Raw genomic sequence first — 24,999 nt, forward strand, 5'->3', positions numbered from 1 at the left:
GGTGGGATAAATACATGGGATGGATTCAACTCAGCATTGTCTACGTTTAATGCCAACTTTAACATCTCCAAATTACCCTAATATGGCTATGACCTGAAAAATTATCCTAAAGGGAACAAAAGTGTTCTTCTGTTTTTTCTTGTTTTTGAAACATCCGCGGGCTTTCTAAACGAGAGGAATTCCCATATTTCAGGGGGAAAAACACATTTATTGGCCGGGCATAGTGGCTCATGCCTGTAATCCCAGCACTTTGGGAGGCTGAGGCAGGTGGATCATGAGGTCAGGAGATTGAGACCATCCTGGCTAACACGGTGAAACCCCGTCTCTACTAAAAATAAAAAAAAATTAAAAAAAAAATTAGCGGGGCATGGTGGCGGGTGCCTGTAGTGTCAGCTACTTGGGAGGCTGAGGCAGGAGAATGGCGTGAACCTGGGAGGCGGAGCTTGTAGTGAGCTGAGATCGTGCCTCCCCATTCCAGGCTGGGCAACAGAGCGAGACTCTATCTCAAAAAAAAAAAAAAAAAAAAAAAAAAAAAAATTTATTGCCTCATAATAAGTTTTATAGTGTCAGCTCCTTTATGCTTTCTCTTTTTCACAAAATCACAATTTTATTATATTCTTTTAATGCAGCTAAAGTAAAATAAGCTTGCCTTAGTAGGAAAAGTTTTATTTAAATTTTGGAGGGTTTTTATCATTCCCATCATTCCCCTGCACCCTATTTTAAAAGACTAATCTAAATCATAAATATACGGCAAAAAAAACACAAAACCATCATCAACCTCATTCCTTCTTCTGCATGTGAGTTTTCTAAGGACTCTCCGGATTAAATGACTTGTTCCAAATTCTACAATCAGTTTGTGTCTATTTCAAGAATAGAATCCAGCTTTCCAATTTTAAATATGATGCTTTCTTTTATTTTCCATGCAAAATATTTTGTTTAAAAAAACATTAAATTATCAAGTATTGGACAGAATCCTCAGGTGTGTTGAATCTCCCTGTGGCTTCTGGCAGGTGACCACTTAAAGGCCACAATAACTTGATGTAGAAAAATCTTCATCTTGAGATGTTATCATCACATCAGACTTCAACTCTAGCCACCACTCCCAAGTAACATAAATCTACATTACACTGTGAAGTTAAAAGTAGGTCAAGTGTCAACCAAATAACTCAAGAAGGTATTCGCTCAATCAAAATGACAATGAAGAAAAAGTGGCAAGTTTCATTTCAAGAATGCAGAGAAAATGCCTACTATAACCTTCATGCCTGTTCCATTTGAATGACTTTCATGCCTTTTGTGTTTGTGCATGCCAGTTTATCAAGGATCATAGTGCCTTCAGCATCTCAATGAAGGCCTTTTTAGGCTTTGTTTCAATTCTAAGATTTATGGGATTTGTCATCAAGCTACTTGAATTATGGAAAGTGGAGAGTTGATATACTGACAGGGATTTTTATTATTTTTGAAGCAAACAGGAATGTGGAACAAAATATTTTGAAAATTAAGTCACCAGTATCTTCAAGTTTTCCCTTTACCAAAATTGAGAAAATAACAGCTGTTTTTCCTGATTCCATTACATGGTAGATACATTTTGTGTGCCTTGTGTAATTTTTCTGATTTTTCTTTATCAATATTAATAGATCAATGATCAATTATTATTGAGCACTGATATGAGCTAAACTTTTTTTAGACTTAGCTAACACTGAGAGAATGGTATCTTTAATTTCTGATTTTTTTACTATATATAAATTATACTTCAGTTCCATAATGTAGAAACGTGATGCTTTTTCTTGAAGAGATAACGTGAGTGGGGCTATAAGGCTAATATATACAAAATACACACATATACACACACGTACACACACCTATATATGTGTGTGTGTATATACACACAAACACATACCCACATCCTCACATCCACATACATATACATGAACATTTGTCTAGATGACAAACTGTAGAATTGAGAACTCAATAGGGTGATATAGAGGTAGGTAGATAGTAAGTTCTATAAATCAGTGAAAACTTGAGATCAATGAAAACTATCATAGTCAAAAACTGTTTACAGGAAGAAAACAAATGTGGGCTGTGCCTAATAGGGAGGACATAATAGGTAAGGGAAAGTACATATATTCTTTTATTTTTATGTTCATTTGTAATTAACACATAATAACTGTGTATATTTGTAAGATACATTGTATTGTTACATCTATGTATACATTATAGAAAGAGCCAATCAAGTCAATTAACATATCCACCACCTCCCAAACTTATTTTTATATGTGTGGTGAGATGTTAAAATTATACTATTTAAGCAATTTTGAAATACACAATACACCCCGTCTCTACTAAAAAAATACAAAAATTAGCTGGGAGCGGTGGCGGGCGCCTGTAGTCCCAGCTACACGGGAGGCTGAGGCAGGAGAATGGCTTGAACCCAGGAGGCGGAGCTTGCAGTGAGTGGAGATGGCGCCACTGCACTCCAGCCTGGGCGACAGAGCGAGACTCCGTCTCAAAAAAAAAAAAAAGAAAGAAATACACAATACATCATCATTAACTGTGGTCGCCCTGCAGTGCAACAGATCACTAAAACTTATTCTGCCAGTCTAACTGAAATTTTTTATCCTTTAACCAACATCTTCTCTTTCCCCATCTCTCCCTGATTCCCTGTAATCTACTTTCTCTTTCTATAAGGTTGACTGTTGTAGATTCCTCACGTAAGTGAATTTATAAAATATTTATCTTTCGGTGCCTGGCTTATTTCATTTAGCATAATGTGCTCCAGTTCCATCCATATTATCACAAATAACATAATTCCCTTCCTTTTTTCGGCTGTATAACATGCCATTGTGTGTGTGTGTGTGTGTGTGTGTGTGTGTGTGTGTGTGTGTGTTTTCTTTATCCATCCAGCCATTGATGGGTACTTTGGTTGCATCCGTATCTTGGCTATTCTGAATAATGCTGAAATCCACATGAGAATGCAGATATCTCTTTCTTATATGAATTTCAATTCCTTTGAATATATACCCAGAAGTGGGATTGCTGGATCATATGGTAATTCCAGTTTTAGCTTATTGAGGAACCGTCAAACTATCTCCCAAAATAGCTGTACAAATTTACATTTCCGCAACAGTGTACAAGGTTCCCTTTTCTCCACATCCTCATGTGGAGAATGAGGATTCGGAGAATTACTGTGAAATATAACACTTATTATCATTCTTCTTTTTATAATAGCCATTCTAATAGATGTGAGGTGGTACCTCATGTGGTTTGAATTTCCATGTCTTTAATGATTAGTGATGTTGCACATTTTTTCACATATGTTAGCAATTCCTATCTTTTTTTTGAGAATCATCTGTTCATATCATTTGCCTATTTTTAAATTGGGTTATTAGTATTTTTGCTATTAAGTTTCTTGAAGTCCTTGTTTTTGATACCAGCTCTTTATCAGACATATGGTTTGCATAGATTTTCTCCCAATCCATGAGTTGTCTCCTCACTCTGTTGCTTCCTTTGTTATGGAAGACCTTTTTAGTTTGATGCAATTTAATTTGTCTCTTTTTGCTTTTGTTGCCTATACTTTTGGAGTCCTAGCCAAGGTATCATTGCCCAGACTAATATCGTGGAGTTTGTTCCCCATGTTTTCTTTGAGTAACTTTACAGGTTCAAGTCTTATATTTAAGTCTATATTTTATCCAGTTTGAGTTGATGTTTGTGTACAGTGTGAAATAGTACAGTTTCATTATTCTGCATGTGGATATCAAGTTTTCCCAATGTCACATATTAAAGACACTCTCTTTCCCTCATTATGTGTTCTTGCCACCTCTGTTGAAAATCAATTTATAAATACTTGGGTTTATTTCTGGGCTTTTAATTCTGTTCTACTGGTCTATGTGTTTGTTTTTATGCCAGTCCCACACTTTTTTGATTTATGATAGCTTTATAGTATATTTTGAAATCAGGAAATGTGATGTTCCAGCTTTGCTCTTTTTTTTCAAAATTGCTTTGGATATTCAGAGTCTTCTCTGCTTCCATATGAACTTGAGGATTATCTTTTATATTCCTATGAAAATAACATTGCAATTTTGATAGGATTTGCATGAAATCTGTAGATCACTTTAGGTAGTATGAACATTCTACCAACATTACCTGACTATGAGATATATTTTTATTTATCTATGTCTTCAGTTTTTTAATCAATGTTTTATAATTTTCAATAAACACATCTTTCACCTCCTTGGCTAAATTTACTCCTCAGTATTTTTTATGTTATTGTAAATGGGATTGTTATTTTCCATTTCTTTTTAAGATAGCTCATTATTAGTGTGTAGAAATACCAGTGATTTTTATATTTTGATTTTGTAACCTACAAATTTGTTTATCAGTTCTAACAGTTTTTTTGGTGGAGCTTTTAGGGTTTTCTACATATAAGATCATATCATCAGCAAACAGAGATAATTTCACTTTTCTCTTTCACGTATGATATCTTTAGCTTATTCTTGCCTAAATGCTCTGGCTAGGACTTCAAGTACTATGCCGAATATAAGTGGCAAGATTGAGCATTCTTGTTGCTGACCTTACAGGACAAGCCTTCAGCATTTCACTGTTGAGTCTGATGTTAGCTGTGACCTTATTATACACAGCTTTTATTGCATTGAGGTACATTTATTGTACACCTAGTTTTTGAGAGTTTTTAACATAAAGGGATATTGAATTTGTCAAAATTTTTTTCTGCTTCTACTCAGATGATCATGTGCTTTGGGTTATTCATTTTGTTAGACATGCCTTACAAGAAATACTAAAAGGAGTTATTCAAACTGAAGGAAAAAGTACCACTAGGTAGAAACAAAAATATATAAAAATATGGTCAGAGTGGAAGCAGGTGTGAGAGGGTCCAGCAGAAGGAAACATGGCTGCCAGTGTGTTTGAGTCCATTAGCAAGTTTGGCCTGGCCTTAGCTGTTGTAGGAGGTGTGGTGAACTCTGCCTTGTACAGTGTGGATGCTGAACACAGAGCTGCCATCTTTGACTGATTCTGTGGCATACAGGACATTGTGGTAGGGGAAGGGACTCACTTTCTCATCCCATGGGTACAGAAACCAATTTTCTTTAACTGCTGTTCTCAACCATGTGATATGCCAGTCATCACTGGTAGCAAAGATTTACAGAATGTCAACATCACACTTTGTATCCTCTTCTGGCCTGTTGCTAGCCAGTTTGCTCACATCTTCACCAGCATTGGAGAGGACTACAATGACTGTGTGCTGCTGTCCATCACTACCAAAACCCTCAAGTTAGTGGTGGCTCACTTTGTTGCAGGAGAACTGACCACCCAAAGAGAGCTGGTCTCCAGGTAGGTGAGTGATGACCTTACAGAGCAAGCAGCCACTTTTGGGCTCATCCTGGATGACGTGTCCTTCACACATCTGACCTTTGAGAAGGGATTTGCAGGAGCAGTGGAAGCCAAAGAGGTGGCTCAGCAGGAAGCAGAGAGGGCCAGATTTGTGGTGGAAAAGGCTGAGCATCAGAAAAAGGCAGCCATCATCTCTGCCGATGACAACTCCAAGACAGCAAAGCTGATCCCCAACTCACTGGCCACGGTGGGGACAGCCTGATTGAGCTGTGTAAGCTGGAACCTGCGAGACATTACATACCAGCTCTCATATTCTGGGAGCGTCACCTACCTGCCTGTGGGGCAGTCCGTGCTCTGTGCTCCTCCAGCTGCTCCAGTGAGGGCCCACCCTGTCTTTACCCCTAAGGGTCAACTGGGCAACAGCCCAGTGATTCTTGACGATGCCTTCCTTCTGCCCCAACCCAGACTGGATTATTTCCAATGACCTGTTTTCTAGTTCATCAATCCTTCTTCTGCTTGTTCTACTTGCCTGTTGAACTCCTCTTTTGAATTGTTATTATTATATTCTTCAGCTCAATAATTCCTGTTTGGTGTTATCTAATATTTCCTATCTCCATTTTAAAGTTCAGTTTGTTCATACATTTCTCTCCACACCTCAGTGATCATCTTTATGACTGTTCTTTTGAACTGCCTATCGTGTAAATTCTATGTCTCCATTTCATCAGGGTTGGCTTCTAGAGATTTATCTTATCATTTATTTGAAACATGTTTTCATATTTCTTCATTTTCCTTGACTTTATGTGGGATTCAGTACCTTAGATAAAAGAACCACCTCTCCCAGTCTTGCTAGATTTGTCTTGTGTTGGAGATATTCCTCCCAATTAGCATGGCTGGAGATTCTAGGTACCTCAAAACACTTTGTTTGTCTAATCTACTTTGCTTTCATTGGCCCCTGTGTTATTCCATTCTCACACTACTAGTAAAGACATACCCAAGACTGGGTAATTTATAAAGGAAAGAGATTTAATTGACTCACTGTTCCACATGACTGGGGAGGCCTCACAATCATGGTGGAAGGCAAAGGAGGAGGAAAGTGACATCTTACATGGAGGCAGGCAAGAGAGCTTGTGTAGGATAATGCCCCTTTATAAAACATCAGATCTCATGAGAATTACTCACTATCACAAGAACAGCAGCATGAGGGTAACCACCCCCATGATTCAAGTACCTCCCACCAGGTTCTTCCCACAACATGTGGGAATCATGAGAACTACAATTCAAGATGACATTTGTGGGGAGACAGAGCCAAACCATATTGTTCCACCCCGGCCCCTCCCAAATCTCATGTCCTCACATTTCAAAACCAGTCATGCCTTCCCAACAGTTCCCCAAAGTCTTAACTCATTTCAACATTAATTCAAAAGTCCACAGTCCAAAGTCTCATCTGAAACAAGCCAAGTCCTTTCTGCCTATGAGCCTGTAAAATCAAAAGCAAGTTAGATACTTCCTAAATACAATGGGGATACAGTCATTCAGAAAATACAGCTGTTCCAAATAGGAGAAAATGGCCCAAATGAATAGGCCTACAGGCTTCATGCAAGTCCGAGATCCAGCGGGGCAGTCAAATCTTAAAGCTCCAAAATGATTCCCTTTGACTCCATGTCTCACATCCAGGTCTTGCTGATGCAAGTTTCCCTTGGTCTTGCGCAGCTCCACCATTGTAATTTTACACATCCTCTGAAACCTACTCAGAGGTTCCCAAACCTCAATTCTTGACTTCTGTGCACCCACAAGCCCAACACCATGTGTGAGCCACCAAAGTTTGGGGCTTACGCACTCTAAAGCAACAGTCTGAACTCTACACTGGCCCCTTTTAGCCATGGCTGGAATGCAAAGCACCAAGTCCCAAGACTGCACAAAGCAACAAGGCCCTGGGCTGGCCTATGAAAACAATTTTTTGTCCTAAGTCTCCAGGCTTGTGATGGTACCAATTTACTATATTAGTCCATTCTCATGCTGCTAATAAAGAAATACCTGAGACTAGATAATTTATAAAGGAAAGGGGTTTAATTAACTCACAGTTCCACATGGCTGGGAGGCCTCACAAAATGGCAGAAGGCAAAGGAGGAGCAAAAGCACATCTTACAAGGCAGCAGGCAAGAGAGTTTGTGCAGGGGAACTCCCCTTGATAAAACCATCAGATCTCATGAGACTTGTTCACTTTCAAGAGAACAGCATGGGAAAGACCCAACCCCATGATTCAATTACCTCCCACTGGGTTCCTCCCACAACACATGGGAATCATGGGAGCTGCAATTCAAAATGTGATTTGGGTGGGGACACAGCCAAAGCATATAAATCCCTAAGAAATTAGTGATTGCCAAGTCGTGCTATTGCCTTGAGAGAGTTGGAATAGAAGACAGTCTCTTGGGATTCAGCTAGAGAGGCTAGGGTGTTCTTTTCTTGTTTCTTCTTTTCTTGCAGAGAAGCTGAGAGCCAAAGTTTATGTCCTACTTATTCTGTCCTTCACCAAGGAGACAGTCTGAAGCAGCTGCCTCTGCTCATAATCAGAATGCTCACTTTGAGTTTAGTGAGAGAGATGCTGAACATTTTCAAGTTTAAAAGTCTTTTCTTGTTCCCTGTGGTCTAGACTTAAGAGTGCAGAGCTCTGTCAACTCCTATAACTAGGTGATTTAGGAGCCAGTCCCTTGGGTAAAGGCTATAAAAGTTGGGGCACTCAATGCATGCAGAAGCCACTCCCAGTGAGAGTGTGCATATCTAGATTTACTGCTGAGGCAAACCAGGGAAAAATATGCAGGGAGAGCCCACTCTCCCATTCAAACAAGTGGAAGTCTCACACCCTTCTAGCAGGGGAAGAATGTAGTCCAGAATTATCACTGAAACAAAGCAGGGAAGAAGGTGCAGAGAATGCCTACTTTTCCAATCAGGAATGAAGAGGTCCCCCAGTCTCCCTCTAATGAGAGATTGCAGAAATTTATCTTAAAAGCAAGGCAAGGAAGGAAGCAAGGGGAGTGCCCACTCTCCTATTAAAGCAAGCAGAACTTTTGCACCTCTCTTGTAGGAGTAGACTGAGATTACAGGGATTTATCTTAGGAGCAAGCCCGAGAAGAAGGTACATACAGGACATGCCTTGCTTTCTGTTTAAGCTGAAGAAGGTTTATTCTTCATTTGCTATGTAGGTTCCCAGATACTGGCTTGTTAAAAGGCCAGAACTACAGGAAGCTGATGGGAAAGCCTGAGACCAACTTTGGGGGAATTTAGAAACTGGGCCAATCCTGAGTGCTATAGCTGCTAGGAGGGCTCATGTGGTTCGAACCTTTTTTTTTTTTTTTCTTTTATGCTTGAGATAAATCTTCTGATGCTCTCTCCCTGTGATTCATCAAGCATGGGGATTGAAGAGCCAAGCCCTCTCTAGAGACTGCAAAAGTTGGCACTTTATGTGTGGTACAAGCCCCTTACCCCTCAGGAAGAAGCTGGTAGTTGAGATTTTTCTTCTCATTGTAAAGCTCTGTGGTCAGGGTGGAGCTAGTGTATGGGTGTATTTCTGCTTTCAGTATCCATTTTGATGTGACTATTTCTCAGTAGTCTGGCATGTAGGGGTCTTTCATTTGGATTATGGCTTTCTCTTGGAAAGAATTGACTTATGTTTAGGTGTATACTAGATGTGCCTATGGGATGAGGGGTAGCCCAGAGCCTGCTCTTTCACCATGTTGCTGACATACCCTCATATATTATTTCTTAATTTTAATTTCCCAAATTGTGTCAAGTTATTAAATTCCTATTTCATTGCCATCACCTTGGGCAAAGTCATTATCATCTCTATTCTAGATTGTTGCCATAACTCCTCAATAAATCACTCGTTTACTCCATTCCAATTCATTTGCCAAATAAAAGTTAAGTATCTTTATGTGAATTAGGTTGCCTTAATCCTCATAACAATGTTCTTTTACTAGGATTGCTGGGCTAGATTCTTCTATTTTAATTTTATTATCTGAGACCCAAATCATAGAAAAATGACATAACTGAGGTCACCCAGCTAGTAAGTTGCAGAGCTAGGATATAATATCACGAGCTATAGCCTCTACTCATAATCATTGTGCTATATGGCCTCCATTGTATATTATTGTTGTTTGTTTTCATTATGACTATATTAAAGAATGACTTTGGGCTGGGCGTGGTGGCTCATGCCTGTAATCCCAGCACTTTTGGAGGCTGAGGCAGGTGGATCATGAGGTCAGGTGATCGAGACCACGGTGAAACCCCGTCTCTACTAAAAATACAAAAAAAATTAGCTGAGCATGGTGCATGGTGGCGGGTACCCGTAGTCTCAGCTACTTGGGAGGCTGAGGCAGGAGAATGGTGTGAACCCAGGAGGCGGAGATTGCAGTGAGCAGTGATCGCACCACTGCACTCCAGCCTGGGTGACAGAGCGAGACTCCGTCTCAAAAAAAAAAAAAAAAAAAAGAATGACTTTGTGCCAGACATAGTATGGTTTATAGGTTAGGGGAAAGATAAAGATTAATATAAAAACAAGCAGCTGCATGAATTTGGTACAACAGTTGTAAAATTAGAAACAATAGTAGCACTAGAACTGAGATTGCAAAGTGGAGCTTATGAAGTTTATGAACTTTAATTAAAATGTCACTGATGTAGGTGCCAAAAACCATGAAAAGGATAAAGTATGTTAGTTAATTGTCTCCTAGCAGGGGAAAGAAAATAGAGTAGATTATCAAATGAGCAATGGGCATTTTACATTTTGATTAAGAACCTTCTCCATCATAAGACATTTATAAAAATATCTGGGAACAAAGGCAAGATTTAATTCCCGGTGGATGATAGGATAGTTTATATTGTATACATGGTGAAATTTACTTGAAAGAGATAAAATATAAAATATTAATCTGTTGAAAGCCTAGAAAATAACAATCGGATATATTCAGTGATACAAAGTAATTCAGATGTCACTTGTTCATGTGAATGAGATATCATGTTTTATTCAGCTTATAGTGTTTGTTCAGACATTGTAAAATAATTGCAGTGAATAAAATGCAGTATTCTAATTAGAAGATAATAGACTATTCTTTTAGACTCCACACAGTGTACATAACTCCTGGACACTGATGTTGTAATTTTAAAGAAACACATTTTTAAGACCTGAATAAAATTATTTTTGAAAAGCAAGAATGAGCTAATAATCTATAGATGTTGATTTCCCTGAGAAATTATGGCAATAAAAGTTAAATAATATCCAAGTATCACTTTACTTCATCCCATATCAAGTGCCAGACATAGTTCCTTGTTCCTTTACACATAAAATCTTATTAGGATTTTGGAAGTAGTCATTATTAGTCCCACTTTCCATTGGGAAAGTTAAGGCCTTAAAGACTTAAATAATAATTTTCACAAGTATACACAGTACGTGACAGAGCCAGTAGAGAAGTTCTGTTTGCTTATTTCATAGCCCAAGTTTTTAATGACTGGGTCATAATGTTCCTTCTTTCTTTTCTCACTTCCTTTTAAAATGTTGAGGGTACACTAAAGGAAATTATTGAGGTAGTCATTGTGAACTCCACTCAATTTGAGTTCTTTCTGCTTTAACATTTATTTTTTTCACATTACCCTGGAGTCTAAATATATGACATTTATCTGGTCAATATTTCATAAATTAAATGTTTTATTCTTATGTTAACTTAGTATTACTATGAGTAGATATTAGCCTAATTAATGCATAGTGTTATGTATTTCTACCTCAATCTTTTTATTTTTGTACAAATTTTGAGGAGAGGCTTTACCTAGGAAATACAATATCAGCATTTATCTGCACATTCTGTGAGCACAGATGGCTGATGGGAGAAGCACTCACATTATTTCAAGAGTCAGTAGCCTATGGCATACAGGCAAAACGTGAGCCAGTGTTCATTGAGTTATGGAACAGTTGCCACCACTTCTTTGTATCTATCCTCAATATATTTAAGAAATGCCTTTATCTGTGAGAATCAAAGTCAGACAGGTTTTTCTTGTCTTACAAATATCAACCCTTGCAGCATTATACCTGTATATGTACATACAAAATGTCATTACATGTCAGGAGGATAACATAAAATCTGCACTTTCATATATCCTTATCTTTGCCAATTAAGATGGAAAGGAGTGAGACCATTAGAACCCTACTTTAAAAGATTTCAAACCAGATTTCATTTCCTGTTCTGTGTGCATGTTCAGGATATAGGGGAAAACAAAACAATATCTTTTCCCTGCCTGTCACAAGGTTTATAACTGACACCCTTATACAAAAGACAGACAGATTCACAAAAGGAAATCATGACAAATTTATTTAACCCAAGTTTTATGTCAAATGAGAGCCTTCAGAAATGAAAGACCTAAAGATCCAAGAATTTTTATCCTTAGGCATCTGTTTCATAAGTCAATGATACGTTTATCCTTAGGATCCAAGAAGAATGGACAGTCATATAGAAGTATGATTGGACAAAAATTAAGTGTGATCTAATGGAATTAAAGGAAGCGGGGCACTTAGCAAGGTTGGTTTGTTCAGATTCTTCTTGGCCTGCAGGTATAGGGCAGAACCCCTCTAAAATTAGAGTCTTATGATCTTCTTTCAGGCAAAGTAAGTCAGAGAATTTCTTTATGGCTATACTTCAGGGTAGAAAGGTGGGAGAAGGTCAGAGTGGCCTCCTGGCTACTGCAGTTTTTTCAATTGCCAACTTGACATATTTTGGAGTATTATGTTTAGAGCCCTGATATTGGCAGAGAACCAATAAACCCACAAGCTATGGGAGGACCAAGAAGCAACAGGGTGGAAATAAAGAGCCCTGTGCATCTAACTCACCCAACCACAGTACTAATCCATATTTGTAAAAAGGCAAATGAAGAGTCCCAAGGACAACTGTCAGTCACTAGTTTATATTAAACAGGGCTTAGTCTGAATTTAGTGGAGTGCAGATTTAAAATGGGGTTTTTCCCCAATTATTCCTTTTATGCTCTGAAGAATACTCATTTTCAGTCCTTAATGTTATTTAGCACTGATTTTATAGCTTTGTAATAACTTTTAGTTATTGAAAATTCTTTTTATTTTATTTTATTTTTTATGTTTGCAATGGAGTCACTCTCTGTCACCCAGGCTGGAGTGCAGTGGCACGACCTCGGCTCACTGCAACCTCTGCCTCCCGGATTCAAGTGATTCTCCTCCCTCAGCCTCCCAAGTAGCTGGGATTATAGGCACCTGCCACCATGCCCAGCTAATTTTTTGTATTTTTTAAATTTTAGTAGAGACGAGGTTTCACCATGTTAGTTAGGCTGGTTTCAAACTCCTGACCTCAGGTGATTGGCCCACCTGGGCCTCCCAAGGCCCAGGCGTGAGGAACCATGCCCAGCCATTAGAGAAAACTCTAATGTCCACTGTAAAGCCTTGATTTTTGTAGGCACGTATCGCTCACATTCTCTTCTCTCCCTAGGCCCATGATGAAAGAGGAGCTTCGGATGAAAGAGGGCAGGGGTTTGTAGGTTGCCTCTCCCAATGGGTAGGGTCAAATAGGAAGGCTAGAAAAATGGCAGGTCTTTTGTGGTAAGTTTGATGATGGCTTGCCATTGTTGGCTCCATATGGTTCCACTTGCTATTGGTGGCCTTACCCAGGTGATTATTTTCCATACATAGTTTTATTGTTTTCTTCAAACCGTACTCAGCTTCAACCTTTATTTCTTCTCTTTTCCAAGGGCCTTTTTGGAGAGGGAGATCTTAGTCTCTATTTCACCCAACTGCCTTTCTCAAAGTGTGCCTCCTTGCTGATCTACCATATTGTTAGTCCCATAGCTCATTCTTTCTTTTCTATGTTCCATGCTCTATAGAGCCCAGAAATGACTGTGGTCTTGTCCAGATGCTATTAAAGACCACTTCCTCCAGGTTCACTGCATCACTGGACCTACCAATTCTGCTGAAACAACCTGTACAATAAACCCCAATCATAGCTTCAGAATTCACTAGATTGGGAGCAGACTCTCTTTTCCTAGGGTCATGTAGCTCTCTGAACACATTCTTCTCTGTTCTAAAGGCAGCACCAGGATAGCGTGCTAATTTGCTGTGCAACTATCCAGCCGGGAGAGAAATGCCAGTCTCTTCTTCATTCCGTTAGCTCCCTTGTTTGGGTGAAAGAGGAAAGAAGCTCTTCATTTATGCATATTCCATAGGAAGGGAGGGAAAAGCTTTCTTTACCAAACACCTTGTGTTCCTCACAATAAAGAGAAGACCTTAAATTCCTTCTCATGTATAACAAGTCATGTGACATTTCTTCTGAAATTGGAGCACCTTTTACAAAAGCCTGGTCATGGAATGAATGTTGAGTACTCTACTAAATCATGTCTGAGAGAGAGATTTATGTGATCTTAAATAGATTTCATAGCACATTAAAAATTAAGATTGTATCATTGAGCAATCTCATTTGCCATAAACTATCAACCATTTCTAATTTTTCTTCGTTATGCTGTGACCTCCGAAGAACTTCCTTAGTTCCCAAGACATGTGGAAAAACAGTTGCATATCATTTGACTAGATTATTTTACCTAGTCTTTTAAAGATATTGCCTACAAAAATGCCATTTAAAATTGCAAAAAAAAAAAAAAAGTTTAAACCTCATCACTGTACCAGGAATGTCTTTTATTTTTAATGTTAACCTTGGTAGTTAATTTTGAATTGTCCATTTGTCCATTCAACCAACATATAGTAACATCTACTATGTATGTAGCACTGGGCTTAGCTCTAGGGCTACAAAAATGACCAGACATCTCCACTGTCCTTTTTAGAGCCTACATTCTAGTTGAGGAAAGAAAGTATATAGGAATACAAATAAACAAGTTACAGATTGTGGTAAGCAAAGAGGGAACTAAACAGGGTTCTCTTAGAGAAAATAACTGGGGTGGGGGCTACTTTAAATATAGCAACTGGAGAAGACCTCTCTGATGAAGTGATGTTTCAGCTGAGATGACAAGTATGGGAAAGAGGTAGCCAAGGTGAAGGGCTGACAGAATTGTATTCCAGGTACAGGGGAAGGAGATTTGAGAATTTGGTGTGTGAAAAGGTATGTGGTATGTTATTCTAGAATGTGGCAGGGGGCCAATATCACCAGTGTTTTTTGACAGAGAGGGAAAATCAGGTATGGTCTTAGAGGCCCTGCTAAAGAATTGTGTTTACATTCACAGTGCAATGAGAAACCATTCAAGGATTTAAGCAGGGAAGTAAAATTAAGTAATTAAATTTTTAAAAGATCACTTTGATTTATCAGTACAAAACAAATTGTAGAAAGCAACAGTGAAAGCAGCAAGACAAGTAAGAGTCTGTTGAATTGACAGACAAGAGATGCTGGTGATTAGGACAAGGATGGTGTCAGTGGAAACCGAGAGAAGGCTCCCACAAAATTCATGTACTGAAGCCTTCAATTACCTCCTCACATATGGCCTGTGAGGAGGGAATTGAAGATAAATGAGGTCATAAGGGTGGGGTCCTAATTTAACAGGACTGATATCCTTACAAGAAGAGAAAGAAAAACCAGTGTGCTCTCTCCATGATGGAAGGACACAGCAAAAAGATAGTCATCTACAAGTCAGGAAGAACACCTTTATGAGGAACTGACCATGCTGGCACCTTGGTCTTTAACTTCCCAGCCCCTAGAACCGCGAGAAAGAGATCTGTTGTTTAAGCCTCCCAGGATTTTGTTATGGCAGCCCAAGCAAATGAAGACAGATGGCCATATGGAGAATTATTTTACAGATAGCACTACTAGGATTTAATAATGGATTGCATATGCATATAGGTGATGAAAGAAATAAGTCAATGATATGTTCTAGTTTTATTTATTTATTTTACTTATGTATTTATTGGTTTGACTATCTGGGTGAATATTGGCACCATATACTATCAATTGGAAAAAAAAAAAAAATTAGAAAAATATAAGACCTGGCTGACAGAACAGGGCTGAATCAACAAACCAAGTTTGAACATTTCTGTTTGTATGTTTCTGGGACATACAAGAGGAGGTATCAATTAGATGTATGGATACACAAGTCTGGATCCCAGAAAAGAGGTCTGGGCTGAGATAAAAATGTTGAGATTGTTAGCATGCAGGTCCTATGTAAATTAATAGTAACAAATGAGACCACCCATTAAATATATAAAGAAAGATGAAGGCCAGCATTGAAATATAAATTTAAAGTAAAAATGGATAAACATATAAGAAGAGGAAAATCAGGAGACTCCAAGAAAAGAGTCAACAAGATCATAAATGCATCAAGGGATATTTGTTATTTTGACCAGAGGAGTTGTGAGGAGCTTCACAAATAAACAGCAATTTTTACAGTAGGTCAAAAACAAATGAAAATTGAGGAAAGGAAAGAACATGTATCACTAAATATATCATATGATTTATATAAATATATATTTATATCATATATTTATAATACATATTATATATTATAATATATAAATGTAATATATAAGTTATATTTATATATTTATGTATTTTATATACATATATTAATATTTTGTTGTTGTTGTAGTTGAGACGGAGTCTCACTCTGTCGCCCAGGCTAGAGTGCAGTGGCGCAATCTCGGCTCCCTGCAAGCACCGCCTCCTGGGTTCATGACATTCTCCTGCCTCAGCCTCCCAAGTAGCTGGGACTACAGGCGCCCACCACCGCACCCGGCTAATTTTTTTGTATTTTTGGTAGAGACGGGGTTTCACTGTGTTAGCCAGGACGGTCTCGATCTCCTAACCTCATGATCCGCCCACCTTGACCTCCCAAAATGCAGGGACTACAGGCGTGAGCCACTGCGCCTGGCCACTAAAATATATTTTTACCATATTAGTGATACATGTTCTTTAGGAACATGGCACCATCTCTCTCTGTTTCCACTGCCACCATCCTTGTCCTAATCCCCAGCATCTCTTGTCTGTCAACTCAATAGAATCTTAATTGTCTTTCTGCTTTCACTGTTGTTTGCTAAGAACACGTATCACTAATACACTAAAATTACATAATTCATAATTATACCATGACAAAAATATAAAATATATATTAGATATATTTATATATATATTTTATATTATATATAAAATATAAAGCGTAGATTAAGTATATATTTTATATTATTTAATGGTAAAAGGAAACAATGAGATATCTAGGATATAGATATTAAGCAATTGACTTTTTGTTGTGTTTTATAAATTTTTGAAGCTATTTGAAAGATAGATGACTTTAGAGGGTATTATGCAAAGATAGGCATAATCTAGTAATGAGAAACATGATTAATATTTCAGGAGAAAAGCAAGGGGAATGACTAAAGATACAAGGGATATAATGGGGGGCTGAAAAAGAAGTATTGATTTATCTTTGATAGGATAGGGATTAACTGCCTCCATTTTAACAGGAAGGAAGAATGTAAAAATATGCATAATGACAAGAAGGTTCATATATTTCATGAAGCTAGAAAGATGAAGTTATCGGCCGGGCGCGGTGGCTCAAGCCTGTAATCCCAGCACTTTGGGAGGCCGAGACGGGCGGATCACGAGGTCAGGAGATCGAGACCATCCTGGCTAACACGGTGAAACCCCGTCTCTACTAAAAATACAAAAAACTAGCCGGGCGAGGTGGCGGGCGCCTGTAGTCCCAGCTACTCCGGAGGCTGAGGCAGGAGAATGGCGTAAACCCGGGAGGCGGAGCTTGCAGTGAGCTGAGATCCGGCCACTGCAGTCCAGCCCGGGCTACAGAGCAAGACTCCGTCTCAAAAAAAAAAAAAAAAAAAAAAGAAAGATGAAGTTATCAATCAATGAAATACTTTGATTATTTAAGAATGATCTTCCGTGTCTTTTAAGGGGGAGGAAGGTTTCTATTCTTCACTCATATTCATCTGTACTTCAGTGTTTGTTGGACCTATTTTTCTGCTAGCATCACACTGTTTAAAAATTATAAAATAAAAAAGAAGAGATTTACATGAAATGCACAAACCATTATTGATTATTATGACTTATTATTTATCATCTTTTATCTTCTGATAAAAAAGTGAATGTCTCTTACTGCTACCCAAGTCCAATAGCAGCTCTCTTCTAAGCTAAATGTTATCTGAAGGGCCAGGTAGAAGGATATTTTTCTTTTTTCTTTCTTTCTCTATCTTTTCTTTTCTTTTCTTTCTTTCTTTTTTTTTTTTTATTTTATTTGAGATAGAGTTTTGTTCTTGTCACCCAGGCTGGAGTGCAATGGCACATGATCTTGGCTCACTGCAACCTCTGCCTCCTGAGTTCAAGCGATTCTCTTGCCTCAGCTTCCTGAGTAGCTGGGATTACAGGTGTGTGCCACCACATCCGGCTAATTTTTGTATTTTTAGTAGAGACAGGGTTTTCCCATGTTGGCCAGGCTGGTCTTAAACTCCTGACCTCACGTGATCCACCCACCTCAGCCTCCCAAAGTGGTGGGATTACAGGTGTGAACCACCGCACCTGGCCAGAAATGGCCAGAAAGATATTTTTCTTTCAAAAAGAGTCACTCTACTTAAATCATATGTATCAAATAAAAACAATGTTAGTTACAATATAAAACCATGTCTTCCAAATTTTGTAGAGCAGTAACTATGACTTCTATTTATTGTGACAAGAAAACATGTAGCATATATATAAGAAATATATATATATACACACACTTATATGTATAGTACTGTGTGTGTAAACACATATATAGAGAGAAACAGTAATAGTTATGGCTATACAATGTAATTTCATAGAAATAAGTATTTTACGGATAGTTTACATAATACTTAGCCTCAAATACACAGTGAATTCTAGGATACTAAGAAATATATGGTATATTTTCTAAGAATTTATAGTTTTAAAGGAGTGATAAGGAAGTGAATAATTGTGTTCAATCCTTCAGTAAAAAATGCTTAAAATACAAAAGGTACACATTACTAAATCTCCCCCCAGAGCTTTCTAGAAGAAATGATCTTGGTGAAGATGAGTTTTGAAGGATATGTAGATGCTGAGCACCTATAAAGGTGTCCTAACACATCTTAATAATAAATCCAAAGCCTGAAGATGCAAGGTATATGAACAGCTTAGAATGAACGGTCATTTATAATTCCAGGTGGATAGAGAATAACTGATTTTTCTCCAAATCAAATTTAGTTTTTGACAACAGCATACAACATGTACAAATTCATTAATAGCAGATTTGAGTAACAAATCTACTAACTAGCAATTAGGTTAACTACTAGAAACTAGAAATTAGGTATTCTAATAAAGAGATATGAATTAATTATATCTTACCTCCATAATTCCAATGCTTCAACTATTTTAATATATCAAGATCTTCCAAATTCGCATCCTTTGCCAAAAGTAAGTATAGTGTACTAGTTCTGAATTTTGCGTCACGTATTTGCTTGAAACATGTAAGATCTGAAGATTTGGCCTAAGTTTCAGTTGCTTCATCTCATACAATATTATTGCATTATTTACAATGATTGTTCATTTTCCCAGATTTGGCAATGTGGAGGCTCCTTGGAGATTGTTACTTGCTCCCATGTTGGTCATGTTTTTCGGAAGGCGACTCCATACACTTTTCCTGGTGGCACTGGTCATGTCATCAACAAGAACAACAGGAGACTGGCAGAAGTTTGGATGGATGAATTTAAAGATTTCTTCTACATCATATCCCCAGGTACACAATTCTGACATTTTTCTTTCCCTACAGGAGAAAATAAAATTGAAACATACTGAACATGTGTTTCATTATTGCTGTTATTCTACTAGTTAAAATATTGTTTATTACCATAATATTGCAGAAAAGTGTATATGAGACAATTGTACTATGAAGTAAATTTTGATGTAAAATAAGAACTATATTTCAAACACCTAAATACTATCATTTTTGTCTCAACCTGAGTATGTTGGAAAAATGGAGCAAGCTGTACAGAGAGATCTGTATTTATTATTAACTCAAATTAAGAATATTTTTAAAAATATCTTAGTAGGGGAAGGTTAAATGACTTCATACAGAAACAAGATAGAAAATTAGGCAGATATTCAAATTTATATTTCTGAAGACCATAGTAAATTATTCATCAATAAATATGTGTGGAAAATAATATAAGACTAAAATGTTTTCATACTTTAGTTACAGAGAAGTATATGTATTGAAATAGAAGTAAATATAGGCTATCAGTGGGTGGTAAGATTATGAGTAATTCTTTTCATTATATTTTTATATATTTTCTAAATTCTCTCAATATTCATACATTACTTATTTTAAGAATTGAAAGTCATTAAAAAGGAAAAAATGAGAAAATCCTATTACTGGGTGGTGGGATTATTAGTAATTACATTCTTTATAGTTTTCTAGATATCTGCAATAGCCACATTACAAAAAGAAAAAGAAAAAAAAAAGCTGAAGCATTTAAAAAGGGAGAAGAATAAGGATACAGATGGACTCAGTTTTTGTATAGGCCTTATGGTCATTAGCATCATTATTGTCATTATTATGTAACCCATAAGGACAACAACAAAAATCCAGGCCTGCATACTCTTTCTGTAATATAATCTATTTGCTGGCTTAGAAAAGCCTATTTGATTTTAATTGGCATGCTCTGATTTTTGAAGGTATATTTAAGTGTCAATGAAAAGAGTCAAACTCTGTAAAACATTTAGAGCTTTATTCTGAACCAAATTTGAGTGAACCTGGCCCAAGGCACAGTGTCAAGAGTTCCAGAGAACATGTGCCCAAGATGGTTGGGTTTTGGGTTATAGGTTGATGTTATACATTTTAGAGAGACTAAGACACATCGGTGAATGCATATGAGGGATATATTGGTTTGGCCAAGTTATTATCTAAAGACCTAGAATCAATGGTAGAGTGACTGGGTTAAGATAGGAGGTTGTGGAAACCAAGGTTCTTATTATGCAGATGAAGTATCAGAGGTGGCCACCTTAGAGGCAATAGTTGGCAAGTGTTTCCTATTCAAACCTTTAAAAGGTAGCTAAACTCTCAGTTAATTTCCTCAGGTTTGGGAGGGACTGGAAGGGGAAAGGTCTAGATGCAGATTTTCCCCCACAAAAGATGTCTTTGCAGGGTCATTTCAAAACATGGCAAAAAAAATATATACTTTGGAGTTCCTTCTTTATCTGTCATGTTTTTATGCCAGAATCAGATTGGCAATGAAGCGGCTACCTTGTCTGGGGTAAATACTAGGGGTTTGTCCCCTCATGTCAAGAAAATTTAGGACAGGGACACGCAGGAGGAGTTTAGGAGCAGAGGTTAAATAGGCAGAAGAGAGAGAAAGGAGGACAGCCCTCTCTCTCTGAGAAAGAGGACTTCTGAAAGGGAAAGACCACCAGAGTCGGATGCACGGGATTTTATAGGCAGCCTTGAGGAGGCTGATTTACTAGGGCCCACAGAATAGTTCCATCAGGTGTGCCCTTTACACCGGGTGCGGCAAGGCTGGTCACCCCACCCTAATCTTATTATGCAAATGGACTTTCCACTCCACTGGCGCCATCTTGTCTGCTCCTTACTGTACATGCGGCTGCCAAAGAGAAAAGGGAAGATGGAGTCACTGTTTTGAACATGATTGGCCCAGCTGTGGGTATCTATATCTGCAGTTCAATTTTACAGACTGCTCTTTGTTAGAAAATGATTTTGGGGGGCTGCTTTTCATTAAAAAGGAAAACCTTACTGAGAACTCCTGTACCCTCACTGTCTGCCTCAGTAATTTCGTCTTAACTCCTGTATCAGCGACTAAACCACATTACACAGGATTAAATAAACCCATCTGATGAGATTGTATGGTCTATAGGGCGTGATAGGAACTTGGACGAGAGAGGAAAAGGTCCAAGTTTAGTCCTCATAAGGAAATTCAAACTTTTTTTTTTTTTTGAGACGGAGCCTCACTCTGTTGCCCAGGCTGGAGTGCAGTGGCATGATCTCAGCTCACTGCAACCTCTGCCTCCTGGTTCAAGTGATTCTCCTGCCTCAGCCTCTCCAGTAGTTGGGACTACAGGCGGCCGCCACCATGCCTGGCTAATTTTTGTATTTTTAGTAGAGACGGCGTTTCACCATGTTGGCCAGGCTGGTCACGAACTCCTGACCTCCAGTGCTCTGCCCCTCAGCCTCCCAAAGTGCTGTGATTACTGGCTTGATCCACCGCACCGGCCAAAACTTTTTTATATACAAGTACCTAGAAGAGAAGGAGCGGAAGGAGCAGTATGAAGTTTCTGATTAAGATCCAGCATTCCTATATAGAGAAGAAGAATGAGGGCACTGTATGTTTAAGTGTGTGATTAGGAAAAGGACTTTTTCACACATTTTCAAGCCTCTTCTATGTTAAAAAGCTATTACCAGGAACACCATTTCATGCATAGATGTATTTCTCTTTACAGTAGAAATCTAGTCCAGATGTTCAGAGTCGAATTCAGCAAGAGCGTGTAATATTCACAGCAAGGCAGTGACATTTATGTAACCTTTTCATTTTCTTTTGATGATACTTTTTGAATTCAAATCATTACTTGTAGAAATATATAAGTTCAAATATGAATAAAGGAGTAATGGAGGGAAAAAGTGTGTTATGTGTGATTGCATGCAACATACACTCAGGAATATGAGTAATTGAGAATAATTGTAATCACGTGTATTATATTCGTCCATGATGAATATTTGTGAAAAGTACTGTGCTAGTCTTTTCTATAATTTTCCACTGAATGAAAAAGGCAGATAAATGATAGAACCATCTCTCAAACTGTAATGAAATGACTAACTTTAGAATGTAAAGGGTGGAAAAAAATGCCTGCTATCTGGAACTAATGACTTTATGTTGCACAATAGGGACTGCTTGTATATCCTGGAAAGTGCAGATTTTACATTACAATAAATATTATTTGGGGTTATTGTTCTTATAAAATGGATTTTTTTTTAACTCTAGAAAAGTAGTTTGGGAGGCAGAACAAGGACTTTTGGGGAATGTGTTGAAGATATCTAAGAACTTCTAAAAGGCATTTACGCTTACATGTGTCTCAGAGACAGTCAGTGCAGCTAAGCAATGGTAGAATCTACCAGCAATAGTGTGGGGCAGAGGGAGGAAACCCCAAACCTGAAACATCAAACAATGAATTGCTTCTCCCTGAAAAAGGAAGAATGGACGCAGGCTGGAAACTAGAGCTGGATGTCTAAAACAATTTGAGCCCTGAGAGGATTTCAGATCATCCAAAAACAAATAAAACAGGTTGTATTCAGGAAGTCAGAAATCTATTATTTTTTTGATAACAATTTCAGCCATCGTTAATTTAGGCTAAGAGAGCGGTGGTCATTTTAATTTAAAATCAAAATCATACACTTCTTTGCTATCCTCTGGAATGTTTTATTTTCTATTTTTCATCCCTTGGGGAATGGGTGAGTTTGTGAAGAGAGAATCTGGTGTATGTGTTCAGGAAGAAGGGGTGGGAACTACATGCATTCGCATCCACAGTTAGAACTATGTCCTTTACTATAATACACATGCATGCATACACACACACACACACACACACACGTATGAAAAACTGTAAAGAGTTTATGAGTTTATATTGAGCTTCCCGGAACTTCCTTAACATGGTGAAATAAATAATACTTGTTCTTTCTAGAAATTCCTTTATATAATTGTTAATTTTTCCAATAAGTTTTGTGAGATTTCCGCTTTTTACATGTGGGCTTCTACTCTGAAATTGTATTCTTCACTTAGGCAGTTTCTCAGACTTCAGTCTAAGTGCTGAGACTTTATAACTTTAATTCTGACAATAACTTACTTCCAATATACTCTATAAAATCTCACCTGCCTACTTTATTGGTTGGCTTCAGGAATGTTTCAGCTCTATCTGTGTTGAACTATCTGGGTATTCTTTCTCTTTGTATTCCCTGAAGTTTGATAACATGGGCAAACCATCATCACCTCTTACCATATTGTTTTAATTTTTATTACTTGTCTCTATATCCAAAGTAGTTCAGAGACAACTATTTACAGTGCCTAGCAACTTTCCTGTCATTTTGTTTAAAAAAAATTTGTTGAATAACTAGAAGAATGAATGAATGAATAACTTTTAAAAGAGAGCCACTTTTGTTTCTTTCTTTCTGCTGAATGATCCGTGGCTGTCTGGTTTATACCAGGGAAACTCTTCACAAGAATTGTGACAAGCCTTTATCCCACCTCTCTGATCCAGCCCTGGATAAGGACCCACTGTTAAAAAAGAGGTGAAGGGCCTTCCTCATAAATCTCTTTTATTCTTATTATTATACTTTAAGCTCTGGGATACATGTGCAGAACGTGCAGGTTTGCATAGGTATACACGTGCCATGGTGGTCTGCTGCACTCATCAACCTGTCATCTACATTAGGCGTTTCTCCTAACGCTATCCCTCCCCTAGCCCCCAACCCCCCAACAGGCCCTGGTGTGTGATGTTCCCCTCCCCGTGTCCGGGGATTCTCATTGTTCCCCATGTATTCTCATTGTTCACCTCCCACTCATGAGTGAGAACATGCAGTGTTTGGTTTTCTGTCCGTGTGTTATATCATTCTGTAACCACACAGCAGGTTCTCCTTGCCCATTGCCCAGACAGAGCTGATTTATCAAGACAGGGGAATTGCAATAGATAAACAGTTTAAGCCACATAAAGCTGGCTGTACAGAAGACCAGAGTTTCATTATTACTCAAATCAGTCTCCCTAAAAATTCAAGGATCAAGATTTTTAAGGATAATTTGGTAGGGGCGGGGGGAGTCAAGAAATGGGGAGTGCCCATTGGTCAGAGATGAAATCATAGGGTATTGATTGTAGTCTTCTGTCCCTGAGTGGGATCACAGAACTGGTTGAGCCAGATTACCCGTCTGAGTGGTATCAGCTGGTGCATCAAAATGCAGGGTCTGCAAAATATCTGCAGCTATGATCTTAGGTTTTACATCACAACAGTGATGTAATCCCCAGGAGCAATTGGAGAGGTTCAGAATTTTGTGGCCTCTGGCTGCATGACTCCTAAACTATAATTTTTAATCTTGTTGCTAATTTGTTAGTCCTACAAAGGCAGACTAGTCCCTAGGCAAGAAGGTGGTTTGTTTCAGAAAGGGCTGTTTTTTGTTTTTTGTTTTTTTCAACATTACACTAAATTCACTCCCAAAATTAGTTTGGCCTGCACCCAGGAATGAACAAGGACAGTTTGGAGGTTAGAAGCAAGACGGAGTTGGGTAGGTCAGATCCCTTTCACTGTTATAATTTTCTCACTGTTATAATTTTTGCAAAGGCTGTTTCAATTCCTCTGAGTTTTCCATAGAAAAAGAAAATTCCTTTGGTTTACATACGTGCTTAGGGTTTTATGATTTCACCATAATCATAGGTGCACATTGTAGTATAATCTTACCCTCCAGGGTTAATACAAAAGTCTAACAGGCACAATAAAAGCAGACAATAAAATTGTCTAACAGAGCAACATAATACAAGAGCCCACAAACTAAAATAAGGTTATTTTTGTACATCTTGGTTTTTATATTTCTTGTGATTCCCAATTAATTTAAAGTTAAAAATGAGATGTATAAATGGCTACATGTGTGAATACCTTTATCTGAGT

The 24,999-nt window shown here is 38.0% G+C and overlaps 1 protein-coding gene and 1 pseudogene across 6 annotated transcripts in view; both read left to right on the plus strand.

The window, feature by feature from the left end:
* GALNT13 (polypeptide N-acetylgalactosaminyltransferase 13) overlaps positions 1-24,999 on the plus strand; it is a 590,104-nt gene that overhangs the window by 415,486 nt on the left and 149,619 nt on the right. For all 6 annotated transcript variants that reach the window (XM_007964986.3, XM_007964988.3, XM_073019693.1 and 3 more), the window contains one exon: positions 18,900-19,080. In XM_007964986.3, coding sequence (XP_007963177.1) covers positions 18,900-19,080 — 181 coding nt within the window. The remainder of the gene's footprint in view (positions 1-18,899; positions 19,081-24,999) is intronic.
* LOC103217107 (prohibitin 1 pseudogene) lies at positions 4,843-5,891 on the plus strand (annotated as a pseudogene).

The sequence above is a fragment of the Chlorocebus sabaeus genome, chromosome 10, assembly GCF_047675955.1.
Source record: "Chlorocebus sabaeus isolate Y175 chromosome 10, mChlSab1.0.hap1, whole genome shotgun sequence".
NCBI lineage: Eukaryota > Metazoa > Chordata > Mammalia > Primates > Cercopithecidae > Chlorocebus > Chlorocebus sabaeus.